This window comes from Vombatus ursinus, unplaced genomic scaffold (genome assembly GCF_900497805.2).
Source record: "Vombatus ursinus unplaced genomic scaffold, bare-nosed wombat genome assembly UNPS02009205.1, whole genome shotgun sequence".
Lineage (NCBI taxonomy): Eukaryota > Metazoa > Chordata > Mammalia > Diprotodontia > Vombatidae > Vombatus > Vombatus ursinus.
In genome coordinates, this window is record NW_020948983.1 from 9034733 (window position 1) to 9049485 (window position 14753).

At 36.5% G+C, this 14753-nt stretch overlaps 1 protein-coding gene across 1 annotated transcript in view; it reads left to right on the top strand.

Moving 5' to 3' along the window:
* Positions 1-14753, top strand: part of LOC114035477 (guanylate cyclase 2G-like) — a 68156-nt gene that overhangs the window by 32303 nt on the left and 21100 nt on the right. Inside the window, exons 13-17 of the mRNA XM_027851630.1 lie at positions 1976-2144; positions 3869-4024; positions 9867-10044; positions 11297-11437; positions 12499-12691. Of these exons, the coding sequence (XP_027707431.1) occupies positions 1976-2144; positions 3869-4024; positions 9867-10044; positions 11297-11437; positions 12499-12691 (837 nt within the window). The remainder of the gene's footprint in view (positions 1-1975; positions 2145-3868; positions 4025-9866; positions 10045-11296; positions 11438-12498; positions 12692-14753) is intronic.

Genomic DNA, 14753 nt, shown 5'->3' on the forward strand with positions numbered 1-14753 from the left:
CTGGTGCTCTATCCACTGTACTACCTAGCTGCCCCATTCTAGTTTCTCTTTGACCATTACTCTTGCCTCTGTCAAATATGTTGGTATCCCTCTGAAATCCTTGTCTCCCAACTCATCAACCTTCTAATTCTTATGATTTGCACCTTCATTCCATTTCAGCTAGCTACACATAGAGATATTCAAACCCTAGATCTTTTTATCACCCATAATTGTTTGTCTTACATTATCTCAACTCTGAAATCCCTCTCAAACCATTACCTCATGCATTCTGGAGTCCAGCTAACCAAACCATTCACCATACACTGTTTGTGACATTTGATATTCTACTTCTCTTTCTCATAGACTCTCTTTGTCTCTAATACTGTGCCTCTTCATCTCCATGTCTTGAAATGTTTAATTCCCTTCAAGGTTCAGCTCACGGGTGACTTCGTACATAAGACTGAGGGTTTTTTCCCAATCCTTTCAGTTGTTAGTGGTCTCCCTTCTCATGAAATTGTGGTATTTACTTCTATTCTTTGTGGTACACTCACTAATAGAATACAAATGCATTTATTAAATGTTTACTTTTTGCTAAGCACTGGAAATACAAATAAAAACTTGAGCATTTCTGCTCTCAAAGAGTTCACATTCTATTTGTGAGAGACAATAGAAATGTAAGAATTCAGCTGCAAGGAGAATGCCAAGGCCCAGGGGTCTTAAAGTTCCATGGCATGGTAGATAGCAGTTCTCAAGATTCTAGAGGGCACAACAGCAGGACAGATGATAAGACCTAATGGTCCTCGGAATTCAGTGGCAGAGCAACTGGTAATTCTTAGTGTTTCTCTCTTTTACTGAAAGGATTGTAGTTGGTAACTCTGTTCATCAAAGGGTTGGGAATGGAGATGCCAGGCTGGGGCCTTTGACTTAAGGGGTCTGTTGTTGGTTTGTGTCAGCCCTACAATCTAGCACCCAGTGGTAGGTGGGGATTAGGCTGGGGGCCTCATGGGTATAGATCTATCCATATGCACATATAAATACCATGTATATGAAAACATAATCTCTATCAATATCATATGTACACACATATATACAAATATAATACATATGTATATCTATGCACACATATGTATATAGAAATATAATATACACATATGTGTATATGTGTACATACATACATATATAAAACCTATTTATGTATTCCCCCAGTATGATGTATGCTATTGGAGGACAAGAACTCTTGTTTTGTCTTTGCCTTTGCTTTGTGCAGAATGAGCACTTAATGACCACATGTTGAATTGAATTCAGACCTTAAAATACCTTTGTGACATAGAAAAAAGTCCAAGTATTATTATCATCTTCATTTCACAGAAGAAAAAAAAATAGACATTCTGTCATGTAGTTAATAAGAGACTTGAACTTAGGTCTCTGACTTTCAAGTCCAGTGATTTTATTATTTGATGACACTGCCTGTTAACATTTTTGGCAATTAAAACAATGACATTTATAGAACACTAAAATGTGCTTTATGTCAATTACATCATTTGAGCTACACAACAAACCTGTGGGACAGGTACCACATTTATTTTGTCCAAATTTTACAGAATAGGAAACAGATTAAGAGATGTTAAGTCATTTGCCCATGATGACTTAGTACCAGAAGCAGGATATGATTTCAGATCTTCTTTAATCCAAATTCAGCACACAATCCACTGTGCCATGATGTCTTGTTGCTTCATTTTTTGTCTTCCTCAGGGGATTGGAATCTTCTTTAGGACAGGGATACTCTTTTCAGTTTCTTTTATATCCTTTGTCATGCCTAATGGAGTATTTCTTTATGATAGGCATTGAATAAATGACTGTTGAATGAATGCCCAATAATGTCCCTTTCCGTTTCTCTCCTTAATCATTTATATATTGTCTTTTTGTATTTCCTCTGTCATATTCTGGGAAAGGTTGCTTTGGTACAATTGATCATGTTTTATTTCTTCCCCCCCAGGGCATGCTGTTTCTTCATAAAAGCCCATTGAACTCCCATGGCAACCTGAAACCTTCCAACTGTTTAGTTGATAGTATAATGCAGGTGAAGCTGTCTGGATTTGGACTTTGGGAACTGAAGCATGGAAGAAAGTCTAGACCAAAGAGTAGAGGAAATACTGACTACTCAGGTAATTTACAGAATTTCTGCATCCTATGGCTTCAGAGTGGTAATAGGATGTTCTTTTCTCCTATCTCTGCTTTCTAGAAGACACACATGTATGTACACTTGTTCACGTGTAAACATGTGCCTTTTCTTTTTGTTTGATTTGAGTTGGCTGCCATGTGGCTGTTCTCACCAGGATAAGGAAAATGGCCTTCTCTAAATGCAAATGAGTTTGTTGTATAGAAGATTCCCTGGACTGGGAGTCAGGAGATTCAGTTCTTATCTCATCTCTGTCACTAACAGTTGGGTGACTTTGAGCAAGTAAATTCATCTCTTTGTACCTCAGTGTCCTCCTCTGGAAAACGATGGATTTGGATTAGGTAATTTTCAGCTCTTACTCTCTGAATTATTCTCTAAATATTTTTTGAGGGGCACTGAGGAGTTCCTTTGTTGGAGGGTAATGTTGCTGTCTGCTGGGGAGTCATGGGGTGACTTTGAAGGGACTTTTTCAGGAGTTTTTACAATGAGGACCTTTCCTAAGGATGCATAATAGGAGGAAATTACATTATTTATCTCTGCCCTTCCATCCCCAGCATTTTTGTACAGGTGAAATAAGTATAAAATGACACTCCAAAAATAAGCCATCAAAGTGTAGTATGAAAGGCACGTGTGGAAAATTGCACAGTGTTGTCAAAAGAATCCTAGACTAGGAGTTAGAAACCCTGGGTTCTAATCCTTTATCATTTGCTAGCCCTTTGATCTTTGGCAAGTAACCTAACCTCCCCAATCCAATGAAGACCCAGTTTTCTCCTCCAAATGAGGCACTTGGACTAGATGACCTCTAAGGTCTCTTCAAGCTCTTCTGATTTGGTGGTGTGAGGGGCTCCAGGACATGCCCAGCTATTTGGAAATTTAGAGGTCACCTAGTCCAACCCCTCCCCCTCACAGATTTGGCAGAGAAGGAAAATGAGGTCCAGAGAAGCGGTTGCTTAATCAAAGTTATCCAGATATGGAACCGGGGTTTGAACTCAGCTCTCAATGCTCTTTCCATTGTACCACGTCACTTACCTAATAAGTGTTTATTCAGCTTTTACTTGAAGACTACTAATGAAAGAGAATCTGCTCCCTCCTAAGGTATCCCATGATACTTTTGGATAGCTCTAATTATTGAAAAAGCTTTTCCTTATTGCAAATCTAATATGCCTCCCATCAACCTGTTGTTGCTGGATTTGTCCTCTAGGGTTAAGCAGAATGAGTGCAATTCCTTCTCCATGTGACAGCCTTTCAAATGTTGAAGGCAACTATTATGACTCCTCTTCTTTTGTATAGGCTAAAAATCTTCAGTTCTTTTGACCAATTTTCACATGACATGTTCTTTATTCCTCTTGACATTCTAATCATTCTCTTTTAGATTTGTTCCATCTCATCACCAAGACCTAATGAGTTCCACAAGCAAATTCCTCTGGTGGATTTGGGGTGAAGGAGTGTGAGGGTCAAAAAGAGTTGAAGATGAGATGGTCATATGTGGCTTTTGGAGGGTAGTGTGGAATTCTTGGGAGATGTGGGAGACATCATGGGATAGGTGATATGAACAACTAGTTGCTTCCCTTAATGTATTTTAAGTTGTGGTATGGAGTTATTTTTCTTTTTTGCCAGATCCCCTTTGTCCTATTATATTTTCCTCAAGAAAATTTGGCTGCAGAATCAGTATGTAAACCATTCCATGATGATTTCCTTTTTGGCTTGCAGAACTCTACTGGATGGCCCCAGAGCTGCTACGGTTGGAGGAGCCTCCAGCTCACGGCACCCAGAAAGGAGATGTTTATAGTTTTGCTATCTTAATGAGGGAAATAATTTACAACAATCTATGTGGGCCCTTTGAAGACCTGAACAAGGAGGCTGAAGGTAAAGCTTGTCTGTTTTCTTGGCTTTTATTTCTCCCATCTCTGGGTACCTAGGCTATTGTTTGACTGGTTTGCCTTTTAAAATATTTAACCAGGCAATCAAAAGTGAAGGAACATACTGTGAGTAGATAGGAAGAAGTGAATTGAATTTACACAACCATTAGCTCCCAAAGTACAGCACTTTAACCCAATCAGCAGATCTGAAAGTAGGGAACAGATGTATTCTCATACTACTCCTATGCTACTGTAAGCCACCAATCCATCTCTTTTTATGTCCCTCTTTCCCTTTCCATCCTTTTAAAGTCCAACTCAAATGCTACCTCCTTCTAAGATCATAGCATTTAGAAGTAGAAGAGGCGGTAAAGATTATCTAGTTTAGTCTATCCATACTCACTGGAATCTGAGCATGATCCTCTTCCCCCACCCCTACCCCAATTTTAACTTCTGCCCTCCATTCTCTTATCATGTATGATTTTATATTTAGTTATTTAGGGACATGTCACATCACCCTACTAGGTCATAAAAGAAATACAGTGTTTTGAAAAAGAGAATTAGACTTGGAGCCATTAGATTTTTTAACCATTATGAGTTGTGTGACCCAGAGCAAGTCACTTAATTTTGCTTCAGTTTTTTCATTTATAAAATAGGAATAATAATATTTTCATCATTTACCTTATAGAATTATTGTGAGGGAAGCAATTTAAAGTTTACAAGTTAAAGTTTAAAATGTGATTATGATTAATAATTTAAAGTTCGTGATATGGTTATCTAAACTTTACATCTTCCCACAAAATATTTTGCATAAAATAGGATATTAAATGTTTTTTGAATTTAATATCCTCCTCTTCTTTCCTCTTCTTTGTTTTAATCAATCAACAAGTGATTTTAAAGTACCTACTATGTACCTGCACTGGTACTTGGTACCCAGTATGTACTAAGTACCAGAGACTCTACTAAGTGCTAGGCATAAAAGTACAAAGAATGAAATAATCCCTACTTGCAAGAAGCTCACCTTTCTACTGAAGGAAACAATAGGTACACATTTTATTTATATATATGTATATATCATAAATATAAAGTTAATAGATATACACAGTTTGGAAGTAGTTTGGGAGGGATGATACTAGCAGTTAAGTGAATCAGGAAAGGCTTCATGCAGAAGATGGTGCCTGAGATTCATCTTGAGGAAAATGAGTCTATGAAATTCTTTCATAAAAATGATATAAATACAACTATAAACAACTATTTACAGAAATAAAGGCAGATGTAAATAATTGAAAAAAACATTAATTGTCCATGAGTCAGATAAGTCAATATAATAAAATGACAATATTACCTCAATTGATTTACTTTATTCAATGCCTCACTAATGAAACAAAGGACTACTTTACAAAACTAAAAACAGAAATAACAAAATTCATGTGGTAGAAGAAAAGTCAAGAATCTCAAGTGAAATAATGAAAAGTAATGGGAATGAAGGGAGTCTAACAGCTCCAGATCTCAAAATATGCTACCAATGAGTTATTATTAAAACAGTTTGGTGTATTAACAAAGAGATTGATCAGTGGAAGAGACTAGGTTTATAACACACAGCAACATATGTAATTTAATATTTTAGTGTTCAATAAACACAAGCCCTAACCCCAGCTATTGTGATAAGAACTCTCTATTAAAAAGCTAATATTTGTATAACACTTTAAGGTTTGCTGAATGCATTACATGTGTTATCTCATTTGGTACTCACAATAATCCTTAGATGTAAGTACTATTATTATTTTTATTTTACAAATAAGGAAACTGAGGCTGAGAGAGGTCAAATGACTTACCTAGGGTCACAAAACTAGTAAATGTCTAAGGGAGGATGTGAACTCAGGTTTCCCTGACAATCTACTCGACTACCTAGGCTGCCCTGATGGTACATTCCGTCCCTGCTCTAATGAAATTGCCACCTAGGTGCAGGCTCTTTACTTTATACCTAGACTAACACAATAGTGTTCTGGTTGGCCTCCTTGCCTCAATTGTTTTCCCAATTTAGTCTATCCTCCTCCAGGCTGCCAAAGTGGTCTTCCTAAAGTGTTTGACTATGTCGTCTCTTTACCTAATAAACTCTAATGATTTCCAATTACCCCCAGGAGGAACTATACAATCATTTTTTTGGCTTTTAAAGTCCTTCATGATCTGGGTCCTTCTGACCTTTCCAGTTTTATTGAACTTTCCTCCCCTTCACTTACTCTGTGATCCAGTGATGCTAGCCTCCTTGCTGTTCCTCACTGAGGACATTCTATCTCCAGTCTTTGTGCCTTTTCACTAGTGATACCTTGTGTCTAGAATGCTCTCCTTCCTGTCTCTGCCTTCTGGCTTCCCTGGATTCCTTCAAGTCTCAGCTAAAATCCCACCATTTTCAAGAAGCCTTTCCCCATTTTACTCCATTCTACTGCTATCCCTCTAAGAATACCTCTAATGTGCCATTTCTATATCTTACATGTACATAGTTATTTGCATACAGTCTTTCATTAGAGTATGAGCTCCTTGACTGCAAAGAATGTTTTTGTTTTTATTTGAATCTCTAGTGCTTAATGTAGTAACTGGTGCTTAATAAGTTCCTGTTAACTATATACAATCAGATCCTTGATTTAAGATAGAAATCAACACTAAATTAGCAGAAAGAATCTAAATTAGAAGATATGACACACAATTGAACTTACTCAAGATTGACCTATGTAAGCAAACACCCCAAATGGCGAATGGATTATAGAACAAACATTGACACGTTTCCATTTCCTAAGAAAGTTTAACATAAATCAGTTGCTTCAATAAGAAAGATAAGAGTCTAGAAACTGCTTCACTCAGCCAACATTTGATTTCTCCATAAAGGGAAGGGATATGGCAGTTATACAGAAGATATATTTACATTATAAACTTGTTTAGGATCATGGTGGAACATTATATATATGGTATCACATCATAAAACAGTTACAAAAAACAATGGTAGTGTGAATAAATTTATTGAAACCTTGGCAAGAGATCCAACTAATTCATATCATCCCCAGGACTTATAAAGATTAAAGTGAGACTAGATCAATGAATAAGTTAGATGGATAGATTAGGTAGGCTCAGTATTGAATAAGAGAAGGAGTGTGCTGGATTTTCATTGAGAAAAAAACAAACTATGTCTTCTCCCTGAAACAAAGACCTATCTTTTAATATTCATATCCTTCAGGTGATTCTATATGATTGCAAGTCATGGAATACCATTTCCATTGTAAAGGGAAGTCTCCAAAAAAAAAAAAATCAAATGTGTGGGTAAGCAGTACACAGTAGATATGTGTAGGTTGCAATATACTACCACAAAAATTCTGCAAAAGTGGCATAAAATATTTCATCAGCTGTGTATGTGACAAGACCCACAGGTGGGTCCATCATAATGTGAGAGCAAGGGCTAACCTATGGAAGGTTCGTGTGCCATATTGGTATACGTTCAATGTCAAGAGACTAAGAGAAAACCCGGTGTATATTGGGTTGACCCCCATGGAGGATTTACAGGAAGACATCTATAAGAATCATATAATATGAGAAGGTATGCATGAGTTGTAATCTTCACAGATCCACTGAAGTATGGAGAAAGTGTAACCAAAGAAGTTTTCAACTCAGGAAGCTCTCATTCTACTTTAAAGCCAATTTCACATATCTAAATTTAAATAGCTTTATCTTCATTAAGGGAAATGGAAACAAGACTAATAAAAAGCCATTGAAATTTGGTTTTAGAAAATAAGTTGTTACTGGTAATTCACTATATGAACTTGGTTAAACCATTCCAACCATTTGGACACATCAGTTTTCTCATTTCAAAAAAGAAATTAGGCTCTAGATGACTTTTAAAGTTCTTCCTAGTTCTAGTATTCTTTTATTCTACATAAACATAGGCATGTGCGCACACACACACACACACACACACACACACACACACTCATTCTTCTCTGGTTAAACTCAACAAAAGGCTCAGTTTTATTATTGAAAGCCAGGGAGTTGGTGAAGTAAGAGAGGAGAGAAATCTGTTTGTTTTAGTTTAATGGTGAATAGGATACAGAGATTATTTATGACCAAATTCACACTTTCCTCTAAGTGTTTCCACTCCCCCACAGGGCAGCTTAGATAATAGACCTCTTTAAGTGTGACCAAAATAAAGTCAAATAAATAAAAATTAATTGCTGCACACTTAACCATTAAAGACAATTTCAGGAAGAAGTCATGAGTGCTCTCTAGTCGGTTAAACATCCCCAGATAATAATGGACTTCCTGAGACATTTTAGACCCTTGGTGTGATTTTGCTCTCAAATTTTTATTTTTTGTTTCACTTCATGTAATAGAACTGAGCATAAGACAGTAGAAGAAATGATCATGGAATAATTGTTTCTTTTCTTGATCTGTATTAGTTATTATCTTCAAGGCAACAATAGATGGTTTCATCTAAAATTCTTCCTGTTACAGTGTGAGTGAAACATAATTACCTGCTGGACCATTGTTTCAGATACATTTTATTCCATTAATGGATGCATTTTTCTGAAAATAATATTTTCATCCCAATGTGCTATCAGTTAGAATACTTAATAAATTGCTTGTGGGAGTTAACAATTGAAGAAGGGAAGGAAGCTGAGATAAATAGAATATGGCAACATTTTTTCTTAAGTAAATTTGTGTATAGGATGGTACATATAAAGTGCTATAATGAATAAAATGATATTTCAGTGCAACATGCCTCTAAACTCCTGAACTTTTATATTGGTGCGTTTCAATGCAATATAAAACAATGTACAGAAATTGAACTTTCTTTTTTTTTGTTTTTTTGTTTTTTTGTTTTGTTTTTGGTTGGGCAATGGGGGTTAAGTGACTTGCCCAGGGTCCCACAGCTAGTAAGTATTATGTGTCTGAGGCCGAATTTGAACTCAGGTCTTTCTGAATCCAGGACCGGTGCTTTATCCACTACGCCACCTAGCTGCCCTAGATATTGAACTTTCAAAAGAGAGAAATGAGGAGTTTGTTATTGCTCACAAAAGATTCCTTCATTGTCAGGAGTTGCCTTTTAAGTAGTGAAATAAATTCAACAAGAATTAATTAATCATGAACGTATGGCAGGCACTATACTAGATACAGTATAGTATAGTATCATATCATAATAGTATAGTATAGCATAGCATAGTATAGTATAGTATAGTGTAGTATGGTATAGTATGGTATAGTATAGTACAGTATAATAAGACAAAAACAAAATCGTCCTGCCTTCAAAGAACTTACATTCTATAGGAAGGAAACAACATGTACATCGAAAATAAAATAGAAAATACGTACAAAATAATTTTTTGGCAGAGGACACAAATCTGAAAGGAAAGATAATTTTTTTTTTTTACCACAGAATATCGGTTCCAGTGGACACAATATAAGGGTAGTATACAGCATTGGAGAGATGTGGCTAATATGGATGGGCATGAAAGGAATGGGAATGGTGGCTAACAAAGATAGCCTCAGCCTAGGTAACCATAAACTTACATTGACCGATTTTTGAAAGGGCGATACATTGTCATTCCCTTTACAGTGGAAATGCTAATGTTATTTTATTCCTCATTGAGTACCAAGTGGAAAGTGAGGGGCAAGAGGATTCCTGTGGAGGCAGGAGAGATGAATCCCTAGTCCTATCTGATGATAAAAGCAGAGATGAAATGTTTGGGGTGCTCATCCTCCAATTTCTAGCAGATCTAATGATTAGTGTCATTTAGTTAACAAATCATTTAAAGTAAGGTAGTAAACTCTCAAGATTTACAAGTATCCATACCCAAACTGAATTGCAGAAATCATCAATACAATCAAAGACCCTACTGCTGCTGTTCCCCTGAGACCAAAGCTGTCAAAGGAAAAGTGTAGTGAGAAAGTTGTAACCATGTTGAGGACTTGCTGGGATGAGTCTCCAGAGAAAAGACCAACATTCTCCCATGTCAAGAGAATCTTAAGAGAAGCCAGCCCAGAAGGGTGAGTCCAATTCTAACTTTTTGTTTGGTGTTTTACAGAGTTATCCTAAAAACTAAACATTAGTAGAGCTTTGGGTAAAAGGGTTCAAGGGAATTATTATTGTCCTATTATCTTAGAACATCAATAATTAATTTAAAACATCCAAAGTTCTAAGATTCCTTAGCTGGAGGGCAATTGCTTCAAATTTATGCTTTATTTAACTCACTTAGATATAGCCACAAGGCAGGCAATGAACCAGTGGAAAGAGTACTGAGCTGGGAATTAGATGACCTAGGTTCTAATTTGGGTTCTTCCACTAACTTTCCCTGTTACCTTAGACAAGTTTGGGCCTAGTTTCCTCTTCTAAAAATTGGTGTCTCTGGTCCCTTTCAGCTTTAATATTTTATAAATCTGAGTAGAACCAAGAGAATAAGTTAAATCAACAAGCAGTTATTCAGTGCTTATTATGTGCCAGGCAATGTGCTAGGGATACAAATAAAATCAGAAAAAAATGTGTAATCTAAAAAAAAAATGATAAAGACAAGAAACTTTAAAATAGTTAAGAACTCTGATTGACAAAATGAACAGTGACAATTCCAGAGGATTGAAGATGAAGTACATTATCCTTCTCCTAATGGAGAGGTGATGGACTCAGGATGCAAAATGCTATGTATATTTTTTGGATATGGCCAATATGGGAATTTGTTTTACTTGACAATGAGTATTTTTACAAGGGTTTTCTTCTCATGATGTGAGACTGGAAGAAAGAGGTAATAGATTTTTGTTGTTTGAGAAAAAAATAAAGAGGAACATTCTATAAGTCTGAGATCTGAAAGTATATGAATCCCAAATATAGGTGGTCTGCATAGATAAGTATAATGGAAAAAAATGGATGAGTCCCCCTGATCTGAGCTTAGAGATGGAACTCACCTGTTTTTCCACATTACATGAAAATGACCAGAAATGAACCTATTTCCAGAATGGAAGTACAAATTCTCTAATAGCAGTTAGAGTATTATTGGTAAATTCTTGGAGTTTACTATACCAGCAAAGAAAGGCTTGGCAAATAGGGTGGTAGAGATGGAGGGGGCCATAGAGATTAAAAAGTAATTTAATAATTGAAGAAACTGAAGCCTATACATATTGTTATTCTGTAGCATTGTACTTACCATATTTGGAAAACCCCAAAGGGGAAAATGGTTTCTTGGATAGTATTGTTGCTACCTTGGTTTCGCTTCTTTGCAAAGATCTTACTATTTGAACCCTTTCAAAGCCATGTGAGCATCCTGGACAGCATGGTGAACAAGCTAGAAAAGTATGCCAATCATTTGGAGGAGGTGGTGGAGGAGAGGACCACACAGCTACTGTCTGAGAAGAAAAAGATAGACAAGCTTCTGTCTACCATGTTGCCCAGGTAGTTATAAGCTTAGCATGTACAGAATTTTGCCCTTCACAAGTATCAATACTTTCACCTAAGTGGGACTAAAGAGACCTCATGAAATATGAAACACTTACTATATCTTTCCCTATGAGGAAGCCAAGACTTCAATAAGGTGCAGTGTGTAAAGAGGAATATAGAGAAAGAATCCCTGGTTAAAAACTTGAGAGTGTTTGTATCTCACAGTGTTTTTGCAGGGAAATAATTCTAACTTTGAAGTCCTATGTAAATATAGATTGTTATTATCGTCATCATCGGCACTTGGTAGCACTCAATCCATGATTTTATGAGTTATGTGTTCTGTAGTGTACCATTTTATATAGTCTATACTGGTAAACCCAGCAGCATGAACTGCACCACTAGATGGCAGTCTAGCTTCATAAGTCTAGTCATTAATAGCTCCATCCACAGAAATGTGTATTCATTGTTCTGGGCTCTACAGAATGTACTCCCAACTGGATGATCCAAATCTAGACCCTCTTTTTTTTATTTATTTGTCAAATATGAACTTGTTACATTAGCAGTAAGCGAAGATGTCTTCTTTTATATGTTTTCATTTAAAATCTCTTGCCCTCCTTGCCCCAACAAAAGAAACTGGGAATATTGATTTGTGTGTGATTGATTGAAACAAAAATATTGATTTGTGTGCCTGTATGTGACTGGATTGTCACACTGTCTTCCATTACAGAAAATGAGCCTTTACTTTCAAAACGGATGCAATCAACAGGAGAAAGTGTGTTATCCTAGAGAGAAAGCTTTTTTGTAAATGCCTTTTCCCTCTTTATGGTCTTCTGTTAAAAATTCCATTTTCAAACATCCATGCTGAGAGAGGATGACTATGGACAGATTTTCTCCATAATTATCAAGTACTCTAAGTAGGAAAAAAAATCCATTAACATAACAGGTGATGTGGAGATGTATGTGTGTAAAGTACCACCAAGGTTAAAGATGCATGGTATGTTTTGAGGTAGATAAAGAAAAGGTTATTTCTATGACAATTTCTTCCCACCCCCACCCCCACCCCATTCCTATTTCAGCTTTATTGGGGAGCAGCTTATAGCTGGGAGATCCGTGGAACCAGAACATTTTGATTCTGTGACCATCTTTTTCTCTGACATCGTTGGATTTACAAAGCTATGTTCTCTCAGCACCCCCCTGCAAGTTGTAGGTCTCCTCAATGACCTGTACAGTCTATTTGACAATATCGTTAAAACATATGATGTTTATAAGGTGAGTTGCCCCAGTTATGGATTAAGAGGAAATACTTGCTACTCTTTGGTTGGGCTATGAACATGAACCTGAAGCCACTAGCAGACTTCAGTTATGGTGAGCTCTCCATGTCAGGGTTGGAGATAACTGCACTGTTCCTTGTCAGAGTCAATATTTGACCCCCTTTTAATTTCTTGGACAGGATTTCATTAATAAGAGAGGTTTATGTTCGTCAAGTCTCATCAGTTGAGTTCTGACTTTTCTTTCTTTATTTAAAGAAACAAATTGTTTCTGGAAGAGGTTTAGCATCATCTTAGCCAAGATCCTTTCTTTTCTTTAGCTTAATCACACTCTCTCCTCTCCTCCAATAACCCAGAGATGACACAGACTGTTTTGTTTTAAAGACTATGCTTAGATCTTGTGGTATGATTTGCATGGTTGTGGATTTGATAGTTAACTTTCCTAAGTAGGGAAGAATGATAATGTGGAGTAGATTTAAGTTTCTAGTTAAATATTCATGTAGTGCTTCTGAAGGAATCTATAATTAATGTCCAGGTATAGTGAAAATTCATTTGATGAGGGATAAAGAGAAGAAATGAGGGCATACACACACACACACACACACACACCCCTTGGCAGGAGGAGGAATGACTAGATGACAGAAAATGCTGGATGGTGATAATAGGTAGGTTTATAGTTTGCTGAAGTGGAGAAAGAACAAGCATTAATTAAATACTTACTATGGGCCAGACACTGTGCTAAGCATTTTACAATACCTCATTTGATCCTCACAGCAATTCTGTGAGGTAAGTGCTGATATTATGTGCATTCTGATTTTCTAGAGCATGATAGATATTTGGGATCTGAATCCAGGCATGTGTATGAGAGGGATCACAGATTGTTTCCATAATAAGAAAGACCCTAGCAGTTAAGTTTTGGGGGCATCAGACATTGCAAACATCCTGGAGCAGCAACAGCCTTTGTCCCACAATGGGGCTATTTATATCTAGGAGATTAAAGAGAGAAAGAGAGAGAGAGAGAAAGAGAGAGATTGAAGGCCTCTTTGTTGGTGTTTGTTAAGCTGTTCCATTATACATACAGTATGTATGTTCAGCTTTATGTAAATTTACACTATGCAAATTCAACTTTATGTAAACAATTTTGAAAGGCATGAGAAGATGTAACAGAAACATGTATGAAAAGAGTTTAGAAGAGAGTATGAAAAGTGTGCCCACAGTTTGTTCCCAATTTTCATGGATTTGATAAAAATGAAATGTTCAAAGAAGTGAGTAACAACACTGTAAATTTAGCACAAGAATTGGAACTATAAGTGGATGAAAATGATGTGGAGGAGGTGATTGAGTCTCATGGAGAAGAACTGTCTAATGAGGATCTAATTGAGCTTCTAGCTGCAAAGATTACAGAAGAAAGGGAAGCTTCGAAATCTGAGGTCGAACTAAAAAGGTTCACACTGAAATAGTTGGCAGAAGCATTTTGTCATTTGAGTGGATTTTTTCTTGTATTGAAAAGATGGGTCCAAATACTTCAAGATTTTAAAAGTTCAAAGACTAGTTGAGGATAACATTGCTTACTATCATCAGATATATGAAGAAGAAGAGAGCCAATAGTCCAAACCATCTCTTGATAGCTTCATTAAAAAAAAGTTGCACAGTTAACCACCAATGATAAAGGCTGGGTCCAATAGATGGGGAAGGGGCAGTATACTGCACACCTATGTTAACTTTACTGTATAGTACTGGGCATACTTTATCATTAACTTTACCTTTCATTTTATAATTCTGTTTATTATCATGGTACAATATTTACTATATCTACATTTCAGTATATTTTATGACTTGCGTAAAGGTATTTTGTGTATGCTTTTGTTATATAGGCTAAGTGGAGTGGGTGGGTAGGGGAAAATTTGCATCACATAAAAATTTCTTTGTGTTGAGGTCTCCAGAATGGTTCACTTATGTAAAGCGAGAGCTGCCTGTATTCCAGGTAGCAGAACTGGTTGAATTGGAAAGAGGTAGAAGGAATGAGCCAGATGATACTTCTTTGTGTTGGAGTAGTGTGATTG